The sequence below is a fragment of the Oryzias latipes genome, chromosome 20 (assembly GCF_053564925.1).
Source record: "Oryzias latipes strain Hd-rR chromosome 20, Olatipes_Hd-rR_3.1".
Classification (NCBI taxonomy): domain Eukaryota; kingdom Metazoa; phylum Chordata; class Actinopteri; order Beloniformes; family Adrianichthyidae; genus Oryzias; species Oryzias latipes.
Window position 1 is genome coordinate 15,921,381 of NC_136256.1, and position 25,538 is coordinate 15,946,918.

Here is a 25,538-nt window from a genome sequence, read left to right on the forward strand (position 1 = left end):
TTACGTTAAGTATCACAAAGACGTAAATTTATTTCAGAAAAATGACGAAAACCAAACTAGGAAAACAGATTTTTTCAAGGGAATTCGGCAAACAATAAAAACACATCAAAGTAAAGCATCTTTCTTTTTTACCTCTCTCCTTGATTGGTGTTGACTTGAGAGGCTTGTCACGTGGTCTCAGGCAAGCTTCCGTGTTTACAGAGCTCAAACTGCGGTTGTGTAGCGGGTGCTACAGATCGGTGAGCGACAGTTGCGGAGTTACGCGGGAGGATGCGGTGCAGCCATGGCATTTCTTAAGCCCAGAGAGAGAACAAAAGAAAGGTTTATGTTGCTCCACTTTCGTTTAGCTCCTAGTTTTGTTCGGTGTTCTACTGTTTACTCAGCGCAGACTCAGCAGCGGGTCAATGTCATGGCTGCGTCACTAACGACAGCTTGACTGAGATGCCAACTTCTTCCTGCGACCAAACGCACAGAATTGACTCCTATTAAAGTCAGAGTAAGCTTTGATAAGGTTTAAAGCTCATTTATTGAGCAAATACATGGAAACTGTGTTTTTTAAAGAAGATTTATTAGGCGAACTTGAAACATTTAGGCGAATTTCCCCCAAAATAATTCAGCTATCAGTAAAGCGGGGTAAAATTTCCAGTTGTGGTAGAAAAAGCAGCCTCTCCAGTTACCTTGAGTGACCCTCTTTTAACCCTTTCAGTGCCTTAACAGATGCTCCTCCTCCTCACTGTTCTCCATTGGTGCTGGTTTTATTTAAGACCCACTCAAACAAAAACTGGGTTTTAAAATGTTCTTCCGGCATTTCTTCATGATGGAAGACGTATATAAAGAAAATTCAGGTTAAAACTACATTTATGAGTAATTCTTTATTCAAATCGTTAGAAATCAGGAGGAGAAAAAAAAGTTGGGAAAAGCTTGTAGCAGTGATGTATAAGAGGCCACTACGGCAAGCCACAAGCTCCATTTTCATTGGAGTGGGCCTCAAGTGAAGTCTTGCATTTTTTAAGTGTATTTTATGTATTATGTATAATATTTTACTGTGGTTTTGGTCATAAAATTTCGAACTTGGAAGTTTAGAAAATTCAATAATTATACTTCTGTATTTTAATGCTTGTTTTTCAACATAATTCACAAATTTCCATCTTGAAACTGTTTGTAGAAATGTGGTCATCTGTCCGATTTGGTTTTGTTTTGCAGGTTTTCCCTTCTGTTGCTGGATTTGGAGGAATATTTCTTTGAGCAGCACACAGCGCACCATGTTGTTCCAAACGGTTCAAAAAAAGACAAGTCAGTTGGATTTTTGAATAAAAAATATTCAGAACTTGTGACAATATTATTCTGAATTTCATAAAATTTGATTTGGTCAAAGCAAATAAAACTAGGTTAATAAAAACTCTGATAATCACAGTTATTAGTTATAGTAAAATAGCCAAAACATCTAAGGAATTAGCATGTAGAGCAACTGTTGGTATCGAAACACCTTTTTTTTTTTTTTGTCAAACTTGATCAAATTACCTCTAGATAACTTTAACACATCTATTTAATGGTTATGTGGTTTCCCGAGTTCCAGTGCTGCAGATCAACCCCATATCACTATCCCTCCACCACCATACTTAAACCTTTAGCAAAGAGCTCTGACAGATCTCTTTGTTGTGGTCTTGCTTGTTTTTTTGGCCTCAGTTCCATCAAATCCTGTGCTGCCACGTGTGACAAAAGAGGCAAACATTAGCAACAAACGTGTTATCACACACTTTGACCTTTGCTGGAACTTTCTCTTCACTTTCTAGATCTAGAACAACGTTCCCTTTTCACACGCCAACCGTTCTAAATCATAGGATGCCGACATAAAACTCTTCAAATGACAAAGTGTTAACCTCTTTAAATGATGTCATGAATAATTACCCGATTAAAATTTGTTTGCTGTTGATTGTATGTTTGTCACAGCCACTAAACTTTCTTTAGGCTGTAAAACCATTTGGATTTGTTGATTAGACAGCTTTTCCCTGGTTTGAAGAGGTTACAAGTATGATTTGACAATTGAATCGTGCATGATTCAATTCAGGAAAATTCACCATTTTTTCATTCAAAACAAAAAAAAAATGTTGTTTTTTTTAGGTTAGAAAAATTAAAGTCTTGTACATCGTAATCACATTGAAGTTCTTCCTTGAAAAGCTGTTTTCTCTTCTCACGCATCACTGTATTTTGATAAAGTTTAACGATTAAAAAGGCGATGCATCTAAATGATGGTGACGATGGAACCTGATGAGCCGCATTTTGTTCCAGAAAAGTCCGAGGATCCTTCAAGGTTTGCTCCAGATCCATCATATTTGATCCAGAAGATTTTGTGGAACCAATTCTAAAGGTTTATTTTTCATTTACATTTTTGTTCCTTTTTTAAAATGATGTACAGCTGTACCCTGCATATTGAGTTGTGTTTAAGTGTTATCTGTTCTCTTGGGTTTCAGATTCCCTTGCGAGATTGCACTAACATTGAGTTTGTGGAGAGGGAAACCAACCCCTTTAATGAGTACGAGCTGTCATCTGAAACGGTCAAACCCAGTTTGCGTTTCAGTTTTTGCTTTGCATTCATTCAGATTTTGCATTTAGTTGATGCTGAAATTTTTGACCGAAGCTGGAATAAAGCCTGTTTTTCTTATGTTAATTTAATTTCACTGCAGGTTTCTGCTCTGTTAAACTATTCTATGTGTTTTTCTCTGTCTTGTTTTTCCAGGCCTCGCCCAGCAGCTGTGTGCGTTTCATGCGAGCAGGTTTCTCTCCCGATTCCATTCAGTGATCAACATGAGATTTATCGTTCTACTCAGATTGATCATTTTGGTTCTCCCCTTTTTTTAAGGTTATTTTCATCAAGGAAGTGAATGTCATAGAAGCTTACAGAAATGAACGAGTGAGTGTGCTGGTTTTCCTCGCATCTTTACTGTTTTATTGGTCGGTTTGCCCTATTGTCGGTTTTTCTGTTCATGTTTGTCGAAGTAAACTCCTTCCTGCCCCAAACAATTATCGAATGATCCCACGAGATCACCAATATTTACTCTAAATTGTTAAATAGTTAAACTTTGGGTAAAAAAACACGTTTTCTAGATAAAATTATAAGCAAAACCTAAAGTATTAATATTTAAATTGAGTTACTAAATAATTCAAATATGTGCAACGGCTAAAGCTGACAGATTGAATTCTTGTCATTTAAAAATAAAAGTCCTTGTTTGTGTATTCTGGTAGGGATCAAAGAAAATGACCTTTCAGTTGGAAGTTCAGAGCAAAACGGAGGATGTTGTTCAGACTTTACTGCAGGTAAGAAGTTGAATTCTGCATCTAAACCTACAGAAATCAGAATAAATTCAGGCTTTTTTGCTTTATTTTTTGCTAGCTGCACAGGGCGTCTTGTTTGGAAAAACTTGGAGATCAGACTGCAATGGTAATAAGCCTTTTAAGAATACTCTTGATTTTTTTTTTTTTTGAAGTTGGGTGAAATAGGAAAAAAAAGAAATCTATTTATTTCTGTTAAGACTCAACATCCGTCTTTTTACACACATTTCTTTCTAGATTGCTGCGAATCTGCAGTCACGTCTGGCAAGATCCTCGTTTGACAAGAACTGGTACGTTCACTCACGCCGGGGAAAAGGGTTTTATGCATGGTGTCACCAGAAAATACCTTAGATTTACATATTTCAGATGAAGCTGTTGAACAATTTTTTTTAGAACAAATTTAAGACAAAACAAAGGAGAGTTCTGTCTGTTCTATTGGAAACAAAAGAGGAGGATTTCATCAGGACACCAATACTTACACATGGAGGATGGAAATCTATTTTTCAACTTATTTATTACAAAGTCATCAAAACAGAGAAGTGACAGTTACAAGCATTAAAATTGTTTTAAGAGTAAAAGTAATAATAAATATACTCAACCCCTATATGTGTTACACACATTTCTGAGACCTCTATCTCATTAGCTTGATCCAAACCCACTGTCTAAAACCACCCTGTAGTTCTTCATCCTTCCACTAGAGGCTTTTCCTGCTTAGTTTTCTTTATATTTGTCCTTCATCATCAGAAAAATGCCACAGGAACACGTGAAAGACACACAAAACACCATTTTCATCCGAGTGGATCTTTCAGGACACTCCCTAACCGACTGTTTTGGGTGAAAATGGGTTATCCAAACACTCTGTTGATGTTGCTGTTTTTGGAAGCTTTCAGAGTGTTGCAGAGAAGCCTCACATGGAGTGCACGGTGGAGATGGTCACGCCTCTGGTATCCAATCCCGGCCACGTCTGCATCACAGACGAAAACCTCTACTTCCAGCCTCTCAATGGATATCCGGTGAGGCGCAGTTCAAGAGGAAGCGGCTGTTGTAATCCGACACCCGCGGCTCTGTCGGCAGCTAAACGGGCCTCTATCCCTGATGTTCTTGCAGGAGCAGGTGATTCAAATCAAACTGCAACAAGTACGAAGGATCTACAAGAGACGACACGGACTCAAACCGTTGGTTAGTGGCGCGACCGAACAGGACCGGAAGACTGCTTATTCCTGGTTAACGTAAAAGTCTGATGTGGCGTGATTTCTCTCAGGGTCTGGAGGTTTTCTGCACAGAGAACGACCTCTGCTCGGACATCTATCTGAAGTTCTACAACACCGCAGACAGAGATGAAATCTACTACTACATGGCGACTTTCCTGGGTAAGAAGACACAAAAACTCCTCTTTAGTTTATTCAAAATTCAGATAATTGCAATATATGATAACGTTTGCTCCGTTTTCCACAGAGAACCATATTACAGAGCACACTGCAGAGAGCTACATGCTGCAGTGGCAGCGCGGTCACATCAGTAACTACCAGTACCTCCTCCACCTCAACAACCTGGCTGATCGCAGCTGCAACGACCTCTCCCAGTACCCCGTCTTCCCCTGGGTAATCGCCGACTACGGCAGCTCACAGCTAGGTGGGTTCACGTAGTAAAAGAGTTTGTCATCTGAAGCAGTGGTCCCTAACCTGCTGGCTGCAGACCTGTACCAGTCCATTGGACAGTTGGTACCGGGCTGCACAGAAAAACAAACACACAACCTATATGTTTTCTATTTTATTTATAATCGGATTCTAAAGGAAGTTTTATTTTGAAAAGCTACTGGATTCTCTACACCATAACCAAGTCATTCTTGAGGCATGTCAAGTCGCTCAGTCACGTATCGGGGGCGTGTGTGTGTGTGCTTTAAATTGAAACCCCCAAACTAGGGAAGTGAAAGTTTCTTTTCACAGAAAATAGCAAGAGCGGAAACAGAAGAAAAGTTTTGACTTCAAAATAAAAGAAATCTGCATTTAACAAACAAAAACCAGGAGTCTTTTCTCCAAATATGGATTTTTCTGTTCCCACAAACCGTAATAAGATTGCATAACATTCACCAACTAGCTGTTTAATGTTACAACGATGCTGCCAATAAAGTTGTTCAAACGGTGGAGTCCCATTTATCATATTCAGGAAATGCCAGTTTTAGTGACCATTGTTTGCTTTTTTGTTTCTATATGTCACACCATAAAAGTCGGAAGAAATTGAAGTTGGGATCTGACTTTTTATTTTTTATTTTTTTTGGGCCTCTGCTTTAAAGTTGTGGGTCAAGGGGAAATCTAGATCACATTTTAATGGTTCTACATGAAAGTGTACAGATGAAGATGAAACTATGTGCAGATATTTAACCGAGAATGAAGATCAACTTTACCCCAAAGTTAAGAGAAGCTGGAGGCTTCAAAGAAAAAAAATCGACTTCAACACCATGCAGACCAATCTAAAAAACCTATTGTCTGATATTAAAGCAGTCGGTGGCCTGAAAAAGGTTGGAGCACTGATTTAAAGTCGAGACTGTTCCGTAAAGATCTGAGTCTCTTGTGTTTTGATCGTCTCTTCCTCCAGACTTGACAAACGCCGCCACATTCAGGGACCTGAGCAAACCCGTGGGAGCCCTAAACAAAGAGCGACTGGACCGCCTGCTGGTGAGTGCTTTCATTCTGTGCCGACGCCATCAGGCGCACCGGTGTGGACGGTGCAGAGCGTCTTGGGCTGAGAAAAAGCCTCTAAATTCATGAGCCTATTCTACCTTTTCATGTAAGCATGTGGTTTAATACACAACAGCTTCTGTAGCATCTTCTTTAAGCCAAACTGAAGCCACACTCTGCCGGTACCACATTATTTTATCAGCCATCATCTTATGATACAAACTCTCCAGAAATGGGACGGAAACACGTTTGCAGTCAAAGCAGAGACTTTGTCCTCTGAAAAACATTTTTTTAGTGTTTGAAATTATTATTTTATTTTTCATGAGGTGAACAAAAAATGTTTTAAAAGACAAATTCCCAGAAAAAATGGAAATAACTTGACACCTTTCAGCAATTAAAAAGGTGGATTGGGATTGGTTCATTTTAAGCAATCCAAAGACGCACAAGAGAGGTATACAGTTATACATAGATATTTCAAGCTGTATATGATTAATTGTGACTAGATTGGAAAAATTAAAGGTAAAAGCTGCGTATCCATACATAGACATCCACATGCACATGTAAAATATGCTATTAAAAATACTCCTAAGCAAAAGTACATGCATTTATACATGCAATGCGTGACACAATGAATCCATTAAATGTAAAGTTTGTTAAAAACAGTTTATTGGCTTGAAAAGGAAACAAACTACTTTGCTTTATTTCACTTTTTAACATTTCTTTACATAAAGGGTTAAAATCTGTATTGTTGGCTAAACTTTCAACTAATTGCAAAAGCAGCCACAGAATTGAGAAAACTAATAAAAGAAATAGATTTTTCAGGATAGTTTACAAAAATACAATAACCAAATGTCTGATTAGCTCATAAAAATAAGGTACAAGCAAAATATTTAGTATCTTTCCTTTTTGTTCATGCAATGAATGTATTTTATCGTCTGAATTCATAGTAAAAGGAGAGTAACACAGACATGCTGACCGAACGTTTTCATAATAAAAAGCAGAAAAGAAATGTGTAAAAATAGGTTTCGGTTTTCTGCTTTCATAGGCTCGCTACAGCGGCATGCCGGAGCCTCGCTTCATCTATGGAAGCCATTACTCGTCTCCCGGTTACGTCCTCTTCTACCTGGTCAGAGTCGGTAGGTTTTCTTCCCACGATGCAAGAGTTTGAAATCATTTCAAAAAGAGAACTTGAAATGTCTTTGTTCAGCTCCAGAGCACATGCTGTGCCTCCAGAACGGCCGCTACGACCATCCAGACCGCATGTTCAACTGGTACGCAGCGCCTCCGAGCAAAGGAAAACCTTTTTGGTCTCCTCAAACTCATCACTTTACATTGTTCCCTGCAGCATCGCTGAAACATGGAAGAACTGTTTAGAAGGAGCAACAGACTTCAAAGAGGTGATATCCTGTTTTTGCTTTTATGGCCCATTTGTGGAGGCAGTTTAAAGAACTTCAATTTTTTAAAAACTGTTTCTTTAAAAGATTCTTTTCACTTCCATCTAGCTGATTCCAGAGTTTTACGGAAGTGACTCCAGTTTCCTGGAAAATCGTCTGAATCTGGATTTAGGCAGGCGACAGAACGGAAGTTTAGTTGGCGACGTCTCCCTCCCGCCCTGGGCCTCAGGTAAAGTCACTTTTTTCGGATTTGACTCTTCTTCTTTTCTTTTTTCTCATGTGTGAACCATGACAGTTCTCAATCAAATCAAACTTTATTTATAAAGCACTTTTCATACTACAGTAACGTCCCGACCTCCTGCATCCAACATAACGAAACCTAAAATGACTCGTGAATAAAACTACAAGTATTAATAGAAGTGGACCTAGTTTGGCGCAGATGTGAGGGAATGATATCTTGGGGAAATGTCCAATCCAGTCATGGTCACAGAGGACCTAACAATGGGATACCCCTGATCAAAATAAGCCTCCAGACCTGGGAGGTTCCATGGCAGCGACCGTTCCACCAGAAGGGTTGATCACAGTGTGGAGGAAAAAAAAATTGAAAAGATTAAATACATCAAAGTTTACTTATCAAAGACACATCAGTTGAAAGCTGTCCTCCTCATTCTTGCAGATGCCAGTGACTTCCTTGAAAAGCACAAGGCGGCGCTGGAGAGTCCATTTGTGTCGGAGCACCTGCACGAGTGGATCGACCTGGTGTTTGGCTTCAAACAGCGAGGCAGCGATGCTGAGGCTGCTCATAACGGTAAAACAGAACATTTTTGATATTGGACTCATGTAAATCTGTTTTTTAAGTGAATCTTTTTGTTCTTCAGTTTTTCACCCGCTCACATACGAAGGAAACATCGACTGCGACAGGTAAAGAGGGAAATCCCTCGATTGGAGCGTTTTCTGTGCATCCAGCTGCTGAATAACTTTATTGCTCACCTGTTAAGCATCGAGGACACCGATCAAAGAATCGCCATGTTGACACAGATCCTGGAGTTTGGACAGACGCCCAAACAGCTGTTCAACAGCCCACACCCTCAGAGGATCACGGCTAAGTTTCAGAGCACCAGGCGGAGCTCCAGCATCACCTCGCCTGTCGGTGAGCTGTCGCCAGGTAACGCTGAGCAGCTGAGGTCGCTGTGACCCTCTCTGACATTCACGTTTGCTCTAAAACTATTTGAAAGTTATAAAAGTGCCTTTTGTTTATATGAAAATTAAAATGTCATTAGCTTCTATCTACATTACAATGATCTACAAGCATCCAATCCATCCGATTCAAATAAGGTGTTTCTGTTTGTTTGCAGCCTCCCCGTGTGAAGACTCCTCCTTTGAAGACCTGACGGATGAGAGCAGGAAGTTGGCCTGGGCAAACATGGGCAGTCTGAAGGCCAGCTCCAGCTGCAGGATGCATAAGGAGTAAGTCTGGAGCCACAACATGAGAAAGAGATGGGGGATGGGGGGGGGGGGGGGGGCGTACATGGATCTATTTGTCTACAAGTGGATGCAACAGAATGGAGCAGAGCAGGAAGCTTGAGGCTCACCTCTGTAGGTTGTAGGTCACACCTAGAAGCTTTTTCCATTGGCCTTTTTTCATCTGATTCACACCGATTTGAATAAAGAAATACTCGGAAATGCAATTTTTATGCTCATTCTCTTAAACAGGTTAAAAACACAATTTTCATCGAAGTGGGTCTTTAAAGTGAAAGTTTAGAAAGGGTTAAAACATGATTTCTTTAAAATTCCTGTTTGGCTCCTTTTCCAGTGATTGTAAACCAGCTTCTCATGGCTTTTTGGTTTATTTACTGACATTTTTGTGCAGGGCTGTGACGGGCATCGCTGTGACTCGAGATGGAGCGTCCCTCTTCTCCACATCCCTAGGTTTGCAAAAGTATCTGAACAGAGGAACAGAAAGAAGTTCAAAAACCTGGATGAAGGGTTTGGCAGACGTGCTGTGGCTCATTATGTCAGCATGGCTGTGATGCTGTCTAAACTGCTTTTGTCAGAAAATGAGGTTGAAAGCATTTTTCTTTTCTTTTTAAAACTCTTTTTAAACATTGTTTTTTTCAGACTCAACACTTAAAATGTTTTCCAAAGAGATGGACTTCCAGAGGAGCATGTCCTTCTCCAACATGGTACTTTTGTGCTCAATCTCCTTGTGTTTTATTGAATTCCCACAATAAATCGAAGCACGTCACTGTTTTTCTAGCCATTGTCATCCTGTTTGGTGTTGGCGGATGGCAAAACTGTGGCGTGTTCTTCGTGGGATAACAACGTGTGAGTTTGCATATAGAACTCTGTGTGCTCCATAGGGCCGTTAGGACAGATTTCCATTGTGATGCTCTGCATTCTCACCCGCAGATATTTCTACTCGGTCCCATACGGGCGGCGGCAGGATACGCTGATGGGTCACGACGACGCCGTCAGCGAGATGTGCTGGTTTGAGAACAGACTCTACACAGCATCCTGGGACTCGACTGTTAAGGTATCAGCTTTAGCTGAGAAGTGACCCGCTCCTCCTTCCGCTCTGTGATTCAGAAGTCATGTAAATCTGCGTTGTTCAGGTCTGGCAGCTCGACTCCAACGATTCAAGTGTGAAGAGATCCCGCTTTGACTTGCTGGCTGAGTTGGAGCACGATGATGGGGTGAGCCACAGTGAAGAATTCAAACATCTTGTGGGTTTATGAATTTCAATTCAGTGACTTTTCAGAGAAAAACATGTAATATGTGAGCTGGGGTGGGGGGGGCGTGCTTTTGTGTGTTTTTAGCAATTATCCTCTGAACTACTGTTTCATGCACTATTTTGGTCTATTTTCCATGAGTTAAGCAAAAAGATTGCATAAAAATGTGAAAAACTAAAGCATTTTTCCAACCCAATCCCTTCAGTTCATGGGCTCATAAGCAATTGAACAAATGATTTCCATGCTATTGCGTGGGCAGGTGATTATGAATGAGGCAGATAAAAGACCTGGAGTTAATTAGAGGACTCGTGCTTGCATTTTGAAGATTTTGCTGTGAACAGACAACATGCGGTCAAAGGAGCCATCATTAAGCTAAGAAAACAGAAAAAAACCATGTGAGAAATTGCTACAGTATTAGGAGTGGCAAAATCAACAGTGTGGTGCATCCTGAGCAAGAAAGAAAGCACTGGTGAACTCAGCAACGCAAAAAGACCTGGACGTCCAGAGAAGACAACAGTGGTGGATGATGGCAGAATCATTTCCATGGTGAAGAGGAACCCGTTCACAACAGCCACCCAAGTGAACAACACTCTCCAGGGGGTAGGCGGATCAATATCCAAGTCTACCATCATGCTGCTGCAGTAAAGGCCTGACAGAGCATTCAGAAGGAGAAAACCCAGCATCTGGTGATGTCCATGAGTTCAAGACTTCGGGCTTTCATTGCCAACAAAGGGTTTTCAACCAAATATTAGTAATGACCATTTTGTTTTCAGTTATTTCATATTACGAGCCCATGAAATGAAGGGATTGTGTTTAAAAAATGCTTTAGTTTTTCACATTTTTATGCAATTTTTTTGTTCAACCCATGGAAGAAAAGCTGAAAGTCTGCACTTCAATGGCATCTGAGCTGTTTTATTTCGAATTCACTGTGGTAATGTACAGAAACTAAATTAGAATGTGTCTCTGTCCAAATATTTATGGTCCTGACTGTAGAAGGCGCACTAAGACGCATTACCTGTAAGATGCATGAACAAAAGACCAAGATCCATCAGTCAGAATTGTGAACTGCGTTCACAGTAACTCTGGAACTTGTTTGTGACATGGTAGCCATGTTAGCGTATTCACAATACCTGTAACTCCCAACCTTGGTTGCAAGAAGTAAAAACAGACTGATTCTGCTAAAACAAACGTTACTGTGACTACGGTAACTATTAAGCTAGTAACATGTACAAAGTGCACAGACCCACACCGCTACACATTAGCCGCGTTAGCATATTCACAGTCACACCAAACAAACATTTCGACAGAGCGCCGTGTACCTCTCAAAATCACTTTTGTTTATTTTCTGAAAATTTAAGGCTTATATTGTAGAAAACAGGCTAGTTTAAACTACAACAGTGTTTGTTATGGCTCCGTGAATATTCCAGGTGAACACCGTGGGCTTGAATGCGGCGGGAACTCTGTTGGGGTCTGGCTGCAAAGATGGGACGCTCACCATCTGGGACACGAGCAGCTTTGAGGTTTTCCAGCAAGTCCAGTGTCACACTGGAAACATCCACCACTTGGCTTTCAGCCCAGGTATGTTTTAAACATTGAGGTTGTGTCCGAATTCCCACCCTAACTCCTAAAAAACTATCTAGTGTGGCAACCTGCTCACTACCTTCTTTTTTTAAACAGTGGATATGATGTCATTGATTTCACTAAGTTAAAATCTAATTAAAATTAGCGTTTTGTGACGATTATCTGTCTTCTGTCCACTGTCTTCTGATGATAAAAACGATGGTTTATCAAAAAAATACATTTAAATACATATTTTGGTAAAAATTGTTCTGACGCAATGCATTGTGGTCTATATTCACCAATCTAGTGAGCATCGATGCAGACTTCTGGGAAATTTCCAGGGCACTCGATTTTGAAATTGTAGATTCGGACAGCACTACAAAATGGCGATTGCTCTATATAGTGCACTATATAGTGGTTACGGTGGGAATTCGGACATACCCTGACTGTAAATGGGAACTGGACTGAGTGACTCCTCCCCCCTGGTGTCCAAACAAGAATTACCCACTGGCTCCAAGAAGCCAAAATCCCATAGACTTCTATAGAGAAATAAACAGCTGTTACTCAGTCATTCTGTCTACCAAAATAACCTACTCTGGCCCTGCTACCTTTTTTTTTTTTTTTTTAGCATGTTCTGGCTAATCCTATGTTTTATGGATGACATCACACTCACTCAGTCCAGTTCTCCTATACGGTCAGTGGTTTCAAATCAGCAAATACTTGATGTTATGCTATGTTGAATGAGAAGTAAATGAACTAAGAGCTTGTCTCAATTTCCTTGAACCATGTTTTTATTAAAAAAAAAAAAAGTTTCAGAGCTGGATTAGCATGATTTTGCTACGATAACGTCCAGAATGTTGAAAATATTTTTAGCAGTTCCTGAATATAAATATGAGACACTTTAACAGGGAAAGCTTTTTCTGTGTCGTCCTCAGACAGCAGACACATCCTCAGTGTGGGCTCAGACTCCTGCATGAAGATGACAGATGTGCAGACGGGCATGGTCATCTCTGCTGTGAAGGCAGAGGAGGAGCAGAGGTATGAAGGGTTCCTCCAGCAGGCGAGAAATCCTCAATCTTTTCTTTGTACTGGCGGCCTTTTACAGGACCCGGATCCCCAGCGTCTTTCTTGGCTGATGCAGCATATTTGTGTGTGCAGGTGCTTCTGCTGGGACGGGAGCTCAGCGCTGTGTGGGGGTCAGTCCGGTGACCTCATTCTGTGGGACTTGCTGAGCAACACTGTGACCACCAAGATCCCCGCACACTCAGGTGGATCTCCTCTATTCTCATTCAGAAAAGCCTTCAATTCAAATACAACAGTTGCTGTTCATTTTTTCTGATCAGTCTTTTGGGCATTTTTTGTGATTGTTAGGGCACAGAAAGCCCGGAGGAAAAGTTATGATCATTTTCAATAATTATGTTTAAATTAGGGCAGCAGGGGGATGTACAAACTTTAAAGCAGGTGTTATTTTTCTAATTAATTAATGTTACACAAAAATTATCAGGGTTATATTCATGTTAAAAAGGTCAATTTTAACCAGAGAAAAAACTGTTGGCCCTTTTAAGTTTTATAATTATTATTTCAATTAAAAGTGTAATTGGAAAAAAAAAACATGTATTTATTTACAGAAAAACAAAATCTATTTCTTTGATTTTGATCACTAATATTTCCTTATTAATATTAAGGCGCTTTTGATATCATGATTTAGACGCACATTTGATTATTGACCTATCAAACGATGTGATAATACTGACGTATGTGTTTGTGGAACTGGTGATTGGACTACATTACCCAGAATGCCCAGATTGGCCAAAAGGCAGAGGATTGAACAGAGAGATCGATGGGAAGTATTCTGGCATACTTTGAGTGTTATCATTCACATGAATCTTTTAAAGTCTACAATTCACAACAAATTGGAACACGACAGAAGTTGTTCAAAAGGTTTTGGCTAAAGTTGTGGTGCCGAGAAAAATGTGCAAGAATCGGTGCGATGGGAGCATCGCAAACTCAGTTGCATTCTACAGCTGGACAGCAACTTAAAATAACGATGTTAAAGATCTCTGTGTATTATTGCATTATAATCGCTCTGGTGTTTGTGGATGATATGTGACCAACGTAAATGTTTGCACAGGTGCCGTCACAGCCATGTGGATGAATGAGCTGGGCAACACCGTGATCACAGGAGGAGAAGACAGACAGATGTTCTTCTGGAAAGTCCAAAGCTGAAATCTAAAGTTCCTTTCTTTGAACCCACGCCTCCAGCTGGAGAGACAGAGTGCAATAGATGTGATGAGGCGGGCCATAGATCCTGCTATCCACACAAGCAACGGGCTCAGGAAGTGAAAGCGTTTCGTCAAAGTAGTGTTTGTTAGTGATAACGGCCTGTAATCACTCTTGGCTGTTTGCTCTGATATTTAATGTCATAAAACGTCCAGCTGCAGCTTTTGCATGAATGCAGGAAGATATGTGCGCTCGCCTTCATTTTTGACTCTTTTAACCTGCCGTGTTTTATTTTTTTTGCTCCATGTCGTGGTCATGTGGGAGTCGATCAGAGTCTTGAAGATCAAAGTATGAGTATCCGTTGGATGAAAAAAATGTTACTGTGCTTTTTGTAAGAAGTGTTAACCTTACAGCTATAACGGCTTTTTTAATCATTTAAGAGTTTGCACGCTTCTCAGGTGTTATTAAAAAAACAGTTACCTCTAAACCTTTGACTGGAGTGTTTTGCTTCGAGTAAAAGACGGAAATCTTAAAAAATTGTTAACAATATTTTCTATTGATTCCTTGTAACCCTTGTGCTATCCTAGGCACTTTAATATTGGGAGTTGGGTCATCTAGACCCACTAGACAGTGCTCTGAACCTTTTTTCTTCAATAATTTGTGATCTTCACTGGTGTCCATGGATTACATGAAATCGTTCCACCTTTATCCACCTTTGTCATGGTAGGGAGAACACGTCAATGTAAGGGTGGGGTAATCTAAGATAGCACAAGGGTTAAATAATCCGTGTTTAGGATTTTACTCAGTTTTCAATAATTAATATCAAAATAAGAGCTAGAATAGTTGGTAAGAAAGCATAAGGCGGACGCAAAAATGTTTATTCTTTTAACCAAGTGGAAGAAAACTGACCGCCCACTTAATTTTATAACAATTTTAATCAGCTGTATTTACAGATGGATGACATACAAGCTGCACAATGACACTAACAGTTTGGTCGGCTTCCTATTGCTGCTCCTCTGCATTTTTCTGTGAACAGAAGACCAAAAAAAATCAATTTGAACACTTTCTTGTAAGGAAAATTAAGTTTCTCCAAGCAGAAAGACTTCACCTTAAGTTTATCCAGGATCCCTCCTTTGCGGAAGTTGCCGAAGGCTTTGAGCAGTTTCGGCGTCGGTGGCTTTTGTCCAAACAGCGCCAGCCCTTTCTGCTTCTCCTCTTTGGTTTTAGGTCCTGCTGGAGCTTTGGATTTCATCAGTTGTCTTTGAAGAGGTAGAAGAAGCACATATACAGGATCAGAATGAAAAAAAAAATTGAGCCCCAAGTGTTCATAGGTGTCTAAAAGTCTCTCACCTTCCCTTCCTGGCCAGAACTTTCTGAGACTCTGGGTAATGGACGAGAATGTCAAACAGGTCTTTCTTCTCCAGAACGAAGAGGTTGGCGAAGCCGTGTGCTTTCACGTTGGCTGTGCGCCTGTTTCCTCCATCTTTAGCCGACTGGAGCAAACTATGGGGAGGGAAAACAGAAATGCAGTGCATTACAAAGAAATGTAATTTAATGAAACGGGTCTAACGCAAACAGTTGATACCAGGGCTGCTCCGCAGGAGCAACAACAATACCTGTTTTCTAGCACTAGCTGGACTGCTTGATGCTTAACCAGGTGTGTACAGTCAGTCAGACTGTGGAATCTCCTGAGCTACTTAGAAACAAGCTGGATTAGGAGATCAGGGAAGCAAGTGGAGTTGGTGCTTCTAAGCTACGTCCACATTTGACACACGTTCAAGAAGGCACTAAAAACACAGGATCTTGAATGAGTGTCTAGCCATTGTGTTCACACTGGAACACTTCTCTGTGTCAAGCACCTACAGTTAAAAGAGGCTTGGTGCAAATCTCCAGGCTTTTTCTTTCTCAGCTCTATTCTGACATATGAAAGACTTGGGGTCGTAGAATTCCAGCCAAACACATGACACAGTGTAAAGGTATCTTGAAAGCTACGCTTTTTCGAGGGACAACTTCCATAGAAAAGGTCGACGTAAGTCAGTGTTTCATAATCTGCGAACAAAACCTGAACGAGCGTTAAACGCTAAACCAGGTCAAACTTTGACCAATCAGGAACTCTGATTTGGTAGTGACGTATGGATGATGTCCCTTGTAATTCACTGGAGACCCAACTGTTGGAAATTAATTATGAGGTTTGTGTCTGTAACAAGCAACACAGGAGCAAGATTTACTATTAACCCTTGTGCTATCTTAGATGACCCCACCCTTACATTGACGTGTTCTCACTACCATGACAAAGGTGGATAAAGGTGGAAAGATTTCATGTAATCCATGGACACCAGTGAAGATCACAAATCATTGAAGAAAAAAGGTTCAGCGCACTGTCTAGTGGGTCTAGATGACCCAACTCCCAATGTTAAAGTGCCTAGGATAGCACAAGGGTTAAACACTAGAAAAAGAAGTCCCTCCCTGCTTCCCTAGTGTGAACACTGGTGGCTAAATGTACCTCCAAGAACCTGTGTTTAGCGCGTCATTGAACGGATGTCAAATGCCCTATTTGTCTGTAGCATCAGGTCCAGGGTTGTCCAACCATACAAAGACAGCAACACAACTTACTGCAAGATGGGGTTTTTTTAAACATTTTTTTATTTTTTATTTCTCAATGTACGTGTACGGTAAAAAATACAACTTGCAAACTTGGAGTAGTCTGGAACATTCTAACCAACCTGATTTCTCCAAAAACACATCCAGCTTTCAGTGTGACAAACACAATGCTGTTGTCAGGTCCTCCCACCACCTGCACCGCTCCACTTTTGATGATGTACATCTCTTTACCGATGTCGCCCTGCAGCACAGACGTCAGTGTTACACTCCATAAAAACTCATTTGTTTCTCATGCTGATGAGCATCACTCACCTTCTTCACAACAAAGTCTCCAGGTAGATAGATGATGGACTTGAGTCGTAGTAACATGTCCACCAACATCTGCTGGTCACAGCCCTGAAGCAGACAGTATTTAAGGGTGAGACCAGGATCTTTGAAAATATATCAGTGTTTTGCTGTCAAGCTACATTTTTTAGTCCATATTTTAAATAATCACTGAATCTATGACTTGTCGTGGCTGCATGAATCACCTAATGTTTTTCCACATTTCTGACTGAAAGTGTATGGCGCTAAATGTAATATAGAGTGTTTTCTGACCCGTTTAGTCTACTGATAAACTTGAATATGAGGGTACTTAGTGAAGCATGTAAAGAAATAGGTTTAATAGACAAAAAAACAGGTAAGAGTCAAAGCATTTATTAGAGCTTTCACCCCCATACATGTAGGTCAGCATTGAATCCTTTGGCTATTTCATTTTAAATTTTATTTCAAATGTTTTTTAATGCTTTATATGAAAGCCAGACACCCCCACTTGAGTCACATTAGCACACACTTTTTTTCCTTCAGCAGACCTGGGTTCATCATTGAAGTGAATCGTAACTCTATTGTTAGACAACTCTGCTTCACCTGAAACAGTGCGATCTTCTGGAAGGTGGCCATGTTAATGTCCACGGCGATGGCGGTTTTCATCACCAGAGGCATCTTGTCCAGCAGCTCAGACTCATCTGAAAAGATCAAAACAGGATTTTCCAACCATTGACCTCTAAGAATAATTCATTTAATTCAAGGCTTCCCGAGCACCTCAAAGTCTTTATTATTGGATGTTTTTTTTTAACCTACTGGATTCCAGTTCTTGCATTTCTTGTAAGTTTGATAAAGAAGAGTCAATTTCTCACCTAGCATACCCTGAGCAGCCCAGGTATAGTTGTACCAGGTCCTGATCCTGTTCTGGACCAACTTGGGGATCGTGTAAGTGTTCATATAGGCGACACAACCGTCCATCGACGCTCTGAAGTACGTCTGACCAGCTGTGGCTGCTCCTATCACATCTCTCATCTATAACAAGTTGAAATGAGGCAAAAAGGAGGATTAATAGGTAAGAGACAGTGTTCCCAAATTAAGAGAAAACTTCAATTTCTTTACCTGCCCGATTAAACTAGAGAAGACGAAGACGCCGATAAAAAAGTTGGCCATCTGGAAGATGATCTCGAAAACGGTCACAGGTTCTGGAAGGCCTCCGATATTTATGAGACTGCGAACTGCGAAGTAGTAACAGCGCAGGTATCTGCAGACAGAAAAACACATTGCATGCATATTATTTTATATTGAAGTTAGAAAAAATATTATACAATATTTTGCAGTAAACACCAAAGTCTTTGGTGCCGTTAGAGTTCATGGAAGGCTTTAAAACTAATGAACAAAGGCAGAAAATCACCAGAAAACAGAAAGTTGGCTTTCAACCTGGATAGTTCTGTTTCAAACTTCTACCTGTTTACTGAGCAACTGCTGCATCATTTAGCCAAGACAAAGGTAGCAAAATAAAAGCCGATAATCCAAATCAGATTTTTCTGTCACTCTGTCATTCTGAGAGAATGCACTATCAAGGCAATCAATAAACTCAAACAAGTTTGAACTTGAAACACTCTGGTTGACTTTCAGCACCATGGAGAGCGGCTCTTCCCAGGTTCGTCATAGTTTTGAAGAGTTAGTAAGTCAAAAGGTAAAGAGTACATACGCTGTACCGTTTCCATCATAGACCCACGTGGTGGTTGCAAGACCCTGATGCACGGAGGCAACATAGAACGCACAGGCATTGAGATGGAGCACGTAGAGCAGGTATCCTGTGGTGCGGGCCACTCTGCAAAGTTCCCAGAATGACAGAAATGAATGAAACAAAAGCATGGGAGGTTTTTTTTCATTTGCTTGTTTCTCAAACACTCACCTCCAAATGTACGCTTTGGCCATGATGCTCTCTAGCCGATCACTGAACTCAAAGAAGGAATCAATCTAAGACAAAAAGAAAAAGAATATCTCCTCATAAAATGTTACTAACTACTAGTAAAAAATGCTTTTTTGTGGCTGTTTCGGTAAATCGGATCAGCCGTCTACTAACCCTGATGAAGCGGTTGAGTCTGTATATGGAGGAGAAGCTAAACTGCAGACTGAGGAGATCTAGTGGAAGGATGCTGATTATGTCAGTCTGTAAAGATAAAATAAAACAATTGTTTCTCTTCTGTAACATAATCAGAGGGAAATATAGTCTTCAATCATGACTAGGATCAGGAAAATTTGACAGAAGTAAATAGTATAGTTTACACAAAACATAGTTGTCACATTCATAGAAAATCTACACTCAGTGGCCATTTAATTAAATACATCTGGTATCTGGTGTGGACCCTCTTTTGCATTCAGAACTGCCTTAATTCTTGGTGGCATAGATTCAACAAGGTAGTGGAAACATTCCTAGGAGAGTTTGGTCCATATTGACATGAAAGCATCATTTAGTTGCTGCAGGTTTGTTGGCTGCACATCCATGATGCCAATCTCCCGTTCATCCTAAAGGTTCTCTGTTGGGTTGAGATCTGGAGACTGTGGAGGACATTTGAGTCCAGTGAACTAATTTTCATGTTCTAGAAACCAGTCTGAGATGATTCCAGCTTTATGACATGGCGCCTTATCCTGCTGGAAGTAGCCATCAGGAGATGGTTACACTGTGATCATAAAGTGGTTAACATGGTCAGCAGCAATACTCAGGTAGGCTGCGGCGTTGTAACCTTTTCTGAAATCCTCAGACCAGCACCATCAATCATGCCATGTTCAAAGTCACTTAAACCCCATTTCTTCTCCATTCTGATAATAGGTTTGAACTGCAGCAGATCATCTGGACTATGTTTATATGCCTAAATGCACTGCCATGTGATTGACTGATTACAGATTTGTCTCAATGAGCAGTTGGACAGGTGTACTTTGTAAATTGTAAATAAAAATGTTTCCTTGAAGTTTTATGCTAAACTGTTGTTTGTGATTTCAAACGCAGTATGTACATGTATTTTACTCTCACCTTAAATCGGTAGGATTTCCGATAATGCACTTTAGTCAAAGCTCTGTCTTTCTGCAAACAGAATAAAAAAATGTATGAATATTTCCTTAATATTGTTATAAATGTGCATTACATGTTGGTTTTTAAAAATGTTCTCACAATGATGTCTCCAGCTTTGACAAACTGGAGTCGAGGCTGCCAAACGATGATGTCAATGACATTCACGATGTCAGAAATGATGTCACAGGTTATCCAGTACTTGTTGGCAGTTTCGTTGTGGTAGGGAAAAGCCAGCCGGGCGGTACAGAACCAAACGTTGTAGTTGTAGGCTAAGGCCACCAGAGTCAACCAGGAGATGTAGCGACGATCTGACAGAAGGAAAGGATTTGTAGCGTTCAGAGTTGGACTTGGGAGTTAGAAGTGAGAGTTTGCCGTCAGGGATCTACCTGTGAACGGATCAATGGTGGTTCCTAAGACGGAATCCATCATACTCTCCACGGGATGGAAGAGGACGTCAAAGCAGGAGCAGCTGATGTCTGGAAGGATTTGGGCCTTCTTTCGGGCTTCCTCTGCCAGCCTCTCCTCCTCTGCTTTCTTCTCAGCCTCCAACCGTTTCTCCTCATCTTTCTTCTTCTTCTCCTCTGCCTTTTTAGCTGCCTCCTCTGCTTTCCTTCTGTCGTCCTCTTCTTTTGCTATCCGCCGCTCTTCCTGAATTCGGATGTAGTCCTCTTTTTTAAGAACAGGAGCTAAATAGAAGAGAAAAGTTAAGGTCATGGCGTGCTGCGCTCACAGCTTTTCTAACATAACTGATGGTCGAGCTATACGTCCAAACTCACTGACAGGTGGGGTGATTTCTGGAGATGTAGCATAAGGATCTATCACTTTCTCTTTGAGGATCTCCTTTCGTTCTCTTAACGCTTTGATCACACCTCTGAGGACGTCATCTGTGTAGCGGAAATAGACAACAGGTGGGGGTGGAGGTTCCTCCCCACTGAAGAACAAGATAGTTTTAGAAGTCAGTGAAGGAAAACACATAAAACGTGTTGGATGGATGCAGAATGCAGCCCCTGTTTTTGATGTGCTGCTTTAGACATGGATATTTGAATTCTTTCCAATCCAGTGCAGCTTGCATGTGAATCCCTGATCATTCTCAGCCACGAACACCAGTAAGCCCCTAAGCTTCTTTGCCGCTTTAGAAGTCACATGCTGGGGGTCACACAGTGACCACAGCTGCTGTTTCTGCAGGGTCTACAGACACGACTTATGGTGAGGACACACGAGGCAGAGGGGTGCAGAGAAACCTGTTCACAGGCAGATTTCAGCATCTGCAGCAGATGGCTTTCCAAATTCCGATGCTCTCCGACTGGATTAGGAGTCACTGAAATAGACTGAGTTTTAGGAAATTAAAGCTATTCTTAGCTGTGTATATGTATAGAGCTGCTGATCTCTGTGTTGGTTGTTGAGTCTGTCTTTCTGAACCTTCAAGTTGGAAAACTTTAAGCCCTTGTTTATTGACTTGTCACTCATATTTATGTAAAGGCGGTTTATAAACTGCTCCAACTGCTTGACCTATACTTTCTAAACTTGAAGGTTTTTGGTTCACTTTTCATTTGGCCCGTCTATAATAACACTTTTTCCTGCTTGGATGTGGGTTACATCATGGAGATGATATTTCTGAACATCCTATGGTATTTTTAAGGCCCTCCAACTTTGATGTGTCATGTTGCTCTTGTTCTGACCTGGACTGCCCTGCTCTTATTGTTGCTTGATCGGATGATTCCATTTTATATTGGATGTAACACTCCTGAACGAGGAATTAGCAGCAGGAAAGGCAACTATGGGTAAAAACAAGCAGAATCTGATTTTGGCAGTTCTGGTCTTTCTTGCAACCCCTATATTTTATTCTACAGTCTTTTTTTGTGGTGATGTGATTAAATTAGTTCAGTTGCTTAACCAGGCATTGATTTTACCAGTAGATGCACTTTGTCACCCTACCAGTGCACGATAAAGGAAGCTCTTTATACCTGAGAACTGTGGACTGCCAACTGCAGTGATGGAATGCAGTTTACCGAGTTTACTGCATTTGACACATTATGGTGTGATGCCACCCTCACCTATATGACTTTCTCAAGTTCTTTATCTGGTCTTGTTTGAGTTTATCATATGCTTTATTTACATATTAACCCCAGAGCTGCTAGTCTCACCTTCTACATTTTCAGATGTGACTTAAAGAGATTTCCCATTTTTGACTGAACTACCATCAAGTCCTAATCTGTAGTTACATGTTTAGCTCTGGGACCGCTCCAAACCTGCATTTCAGTCCCCAGAATTGATCATAGGAATCTGATTCTCATGATAAGTTCTTCTGACATTTCCTGTGCATTCATGTTTTTCAATGCTTTGCTTTTCAATGACCTTATGAGTGGCAGTTTCACAGTAAAACTGAAGTGAATTAAAAACCATGTTTTACATAAAAGGTATGGTAACAATTGAAACGTCAATTCCAATATGTATCATAGAAAATTAAATACTGCAGAAAGTTTAGCTTTAGAAGTGGACTAAGCTCAATTTAGTTTGGATACTATAAACACATTAAGCCTTGCATTCAGTGTACTGTTTATTCCTACCCTTCACCACCCTCTGGATTGGCAGCATCAGTTGGTGCAGCAGGCGCAGGTGCAGCGGGCGCAGGTGCGGCGGGCGCAGGTGCAGCGGGCGCAGGTGCGGCGGGCGCAGGTGCGGCGGGCGCAGGTGCAGCGGGCGCAGGTGCAGCAGGTGCAGAAGGTGCAGCTGAAGAGTCTGCAGCAGAAGAATTGGTAGAGAACTAAAAATAATGGTGTAGCAATATCAATAAGTTTATTCAAGTCTCATCTTTCGATCTATTTTTGAAGCGTTCAAATTTAAATATGATAATACCGTTTTTAGCTAAAATCAGAAAACCTGTGTAATTTTCTAGGACAGTTTCTGCAGGGCGGCAGTAGTTCACTAGAAATTTATATCTGAGTTATGGGCACGCAAACCCGCCCCTCTTCCCCTCCCCTTGCTGAGAGCTCAGAGCAGGGAGCTTGTGGACCGCGCAGTGTATTTTCTTTGTCACATATAAGCTCAGTTTCAAACAGAAATGTTTTATCTGATCCTGATTCACAACGATTTGGATAAAGAAATGCTTAGCAATGCAATTTTAGAAGTTTAAATTTCTTGTTATAAGTACCACAAGAACATGGTACATGCCCCATAGGGTAATCAAACGCTAATCAATATCAATATATTACTGTGAATTGATCTGCAGTCGAGCCTTCCAAAATCTAGAAGGTTGCTTTCCACTATCATTTTCATTATTTATCTGTAAAAGAGCTACACAAGATCTAAGCACAAGCAAAGCTCCCTGATGTTCTGCCAGGTATGTACAGTATATTGCAGCAGTGACATTAGGTTATTTTTTTGTTCCTTTAGGAGAAAAAAAAAGTACAGGTTCCAGCTCTATAAGATCATGCAAACAAAACTTATGAAGTAAATTTATCTGGAATGTCCTTTTAGGGAAATGTGGTTCAGTCAGTTTGACACTCTTGTGTATTCAGACTGGATACATTGGTCTGCTTAAGTTGAACTAAAGTTTGCTTTCCCCGATAAACAAGAACAAGAGGTTCCAGAACCAGGGTCCACTTTGTGACCCATCTTTGGAGGTGGTCTCAGTTCGTTTCTAATCGTACTGAGCTTCGGTTCGCTGTTAGATTCCTCAATCAGAATATAATCCCTCCTTGGAACGGAAAAACTGCACCAAAACGGCCACCGTAGCCAGTGGTCACGTGATCTAAACACAGTCAGAATGTAGCAATCCAATGCAATTTGGGTTCAGAACTGATACGGACCAAACTAAGCGGACTGGGTCTGGAACAAACGGTCTTCCCAGTCTGAATACACACTTAAGACCTCCAATCAGTCCCAATGTTTATGCTAACATGGATATTTTTGTTAAAGTTCAAACACATATGGATGTGTATTAATCACTAATTTTAGAATACTTGGTTCCTACCTGATTTAAATGTAAATCTTCGTGAAACTACAAGCAAGTCCCTAAGTTTGTTCGGTTGGAATATGCTTCCGTTTTTGTCGTAGATGGAGCTGATAAGAGGTGCCCCAATCCATTTAGGATTATTTTTGTGTGCATATGCTATTGTATCTCATTGTCAAGTCTTACGAACTAAGGATTGACATAATTAAGATAATTACAGCAGAAAAAAACTAAAAACATGTAAGAAAAAACAGCTCAAAATAAAATGTGGGGATAGGCCAACATTTTGCAGAAAGAGGAGCGCCAGTTCATCTAGCTAAATTTGATCACATTAATTTAACATCACAGTTAATATGGCAACACAATTAGGTTGTACTCAGAAACTCAATAGTGAGCTAATATTACCGCTTCAACATATGGTGACAGCGGGCTTAAACCCGCTGTCACCATATGTTAAAAAGTAAGGACTTCAAATAAATGTTGCACGAAAATGTACTTTTTTGGAATAAAGAAAAAAACAAAAAAATCTTCATATTCTCTACTTATGTCAACTTTACAAAATGTAAAACATTTTTGTAAAATGCAGTGCATAAAATGTGTAAACATTTTGCTATTTTAAAACCTTTATTGTGAAAAAAGCTTTGTTTTAGGCCATGGATGGAAAGAAGGAGAGTTTAACTACAAAAGTAGCTTGGAAACCTTAGATAATATCTAAGCAACATAAACAAGCATTTCACCTGTTTTAGGTTCTTCTTTTCTGTTTTCTTCCTGCCGTTTTGCTTCCTTTATTGTGTCTTTTTCCTTTTCATCCTCCTTTTTTTCCTCTTTCTTCTCAAGTTCCTCCTTTTTCTCGTCTGCTTGATCATCCTTCTTTTCAGGCAGTTTCTCCTGCACACAAACGGCCCAGAGGACACATTCGGAATACCTCTGCTTGCACCGTTAAGTCTGAATATTTTCCAAAACACATGAAAAAAAGATGATGTATTTGGGTCATGAAATTCTAATCATCGTATCTGAACACGAGCTACACTCTTAAAGCAAAAACCTTTTGAACAAACATTTCTTTTGAGCGAAATTTTTGAGAACACCATCGAAAAACCAAAGTAGTTGAGTTTAGTTTATTAATAACACGTTTTGTTTTTAATTTACCACAACATTAATACATTAGATACTATGATGTGAAAGGAAAACGTTCTGCCTTTCAAAGGTAAAACAATTTATCCTAAAATTGTGTTACAGTCTAAGTTTGATCAATAAAATGTTTGAGTTTCTTTTTAAAATGTATAAAAATAGTAAAGTTAGATCCGGTCTTACCTTGGCAGGAGCTGTGTTAGCCTGTACAGCTTGAGCAGATGGAGGCTCAGGAGCCCCAAGCCACTTTTTCAACCTGCTGAACATGGTGGTGTCCTGTGTGGGCTCCAGCATACAGGTCGGTCCATCCAACTCTGCTCCTGTATCTTACAGGAACCCTTTGGATCCTATTCTAACACCTGAACACACTGAGGCTTTTTTTCATTTCTTAGAAACAGTAAGTCCCTCTGGACACTCCCCTTTTTCCCTTTCTCCAGTCTCTCTGCCACGCAGAGAAGGCATTTGGTACAGTCAACGTTAGTTAACATGGATCAGTCATACTTGGAAAAAAGGGTGCTGGACAATGAGAAAACCTGGGTAATCACAAAGTTTGCAAATATCTAT

At 40.4% G+C, this 25,538-nt stretch overlaps 2 protein-coding genes across 4 annotated transcripts; one reads left to right on the top strand and one right to left on the bottom strand.

The window, feature by feature from the left end:
* The first annotated feature begins 151 nt into the window (after positions 1–151).
* On the top strand, positions 152–14,398 carry nsmaf (neutral sphingomyelinase (N-SMase) activation associated factor). Of its 3 annotated transcripts, none has more exons than XM_004080948.5 (31): positions 152–321; positions 1,204–1,293; positions 2,290–2,368; positions 2,472–2,533; positions 2,738–2,774; positions 2,861–2,911; positions 3,244–3,315; positions 3,392–3,439; positions 3,568–3,620; positions 4,214–4,343; positions 4,438–4,509; positions 4,592–4,700; positions 4,786–4,962; positions 5,926–6,005; positions 7,054–7,144; positions 7,216–7,279; positions 7,354–7,405; positions 7,511–7,631; positions 8,079–8,210; positions 8,281–8,323; positions 8,401–8,567; positions 8,758–8,869; positions 9,273–9,331; positions 9,521–9,585; positions 9,660–9,727; positions 9,812–9,935; positions 10,015–10,095; positions 11,559–11,709; positions 12,627–12,729; positions 12,850–12,959; positions 13,823–14,398. In XM_004080948.5, the coding sequence occupies exons 1-31, from the start codon at positions 284–286 to the stop codon at positions 13,915–13,917; spliced, it is 2,736 nt and encodes a 911-aa protein (XP_004080996.1). In that variant the 5' UTR covers positions 152–283; the 3' UTR covers positions 13,918–14,398. The 3 variants fall into 3 exon arrangements, with proteins under 3 accessions (XP_004080996.1, XP_078794447.1, XP_078794448.1); XM_078938321.1 differs by having other exon boundaries at positions 180–496; XM_078938322.1 differs by having other exon boundaries at positions 185–239.
* Positions 14,399–14,827: 429 nt separating this feature from the next.
* Positions 14,828–25,363, bottom strand: cngb3.1 (cyclic nucleotide gated channel subunit beta 3, tandem duplicate 1). Its single transcript, XM_023950350.2, has 18 exons — positions 25,158–25,363; positions 24,581–24,731; positions 22,459–22,630; positions 20,668–20,822; positions 20,278–20,577; positions 19,991–20,199; positions 19,853–19,903; positions 18,905–18,991; positions 18,734–18,798; positions 18,527–18,649; positions 17,935–18,076; positions 17,688–17,847; positions 17,419–17,516; positions 16,825–16,908; positions 16,635–16,753; positions 15,262–15,414; positions 15,020–15,170; positions 14,828–14,937 (listed from the first exon to the last, which is right to left on the bottom strand). Exons 1-18 carry the CDS (start codon positions 25,266–25,268, stop codon positions 14,914–14,916), a joined length of 2,355 nt encoding a protein of 784 aa, XP_023806118.1. The 5' UTR covers positions 25,269–25,363; the 3' UTR covers positions 14,828–14,913.
* Between the last annotated feature and the right edge of the window lie 175 nt (positions 25,364–25,538).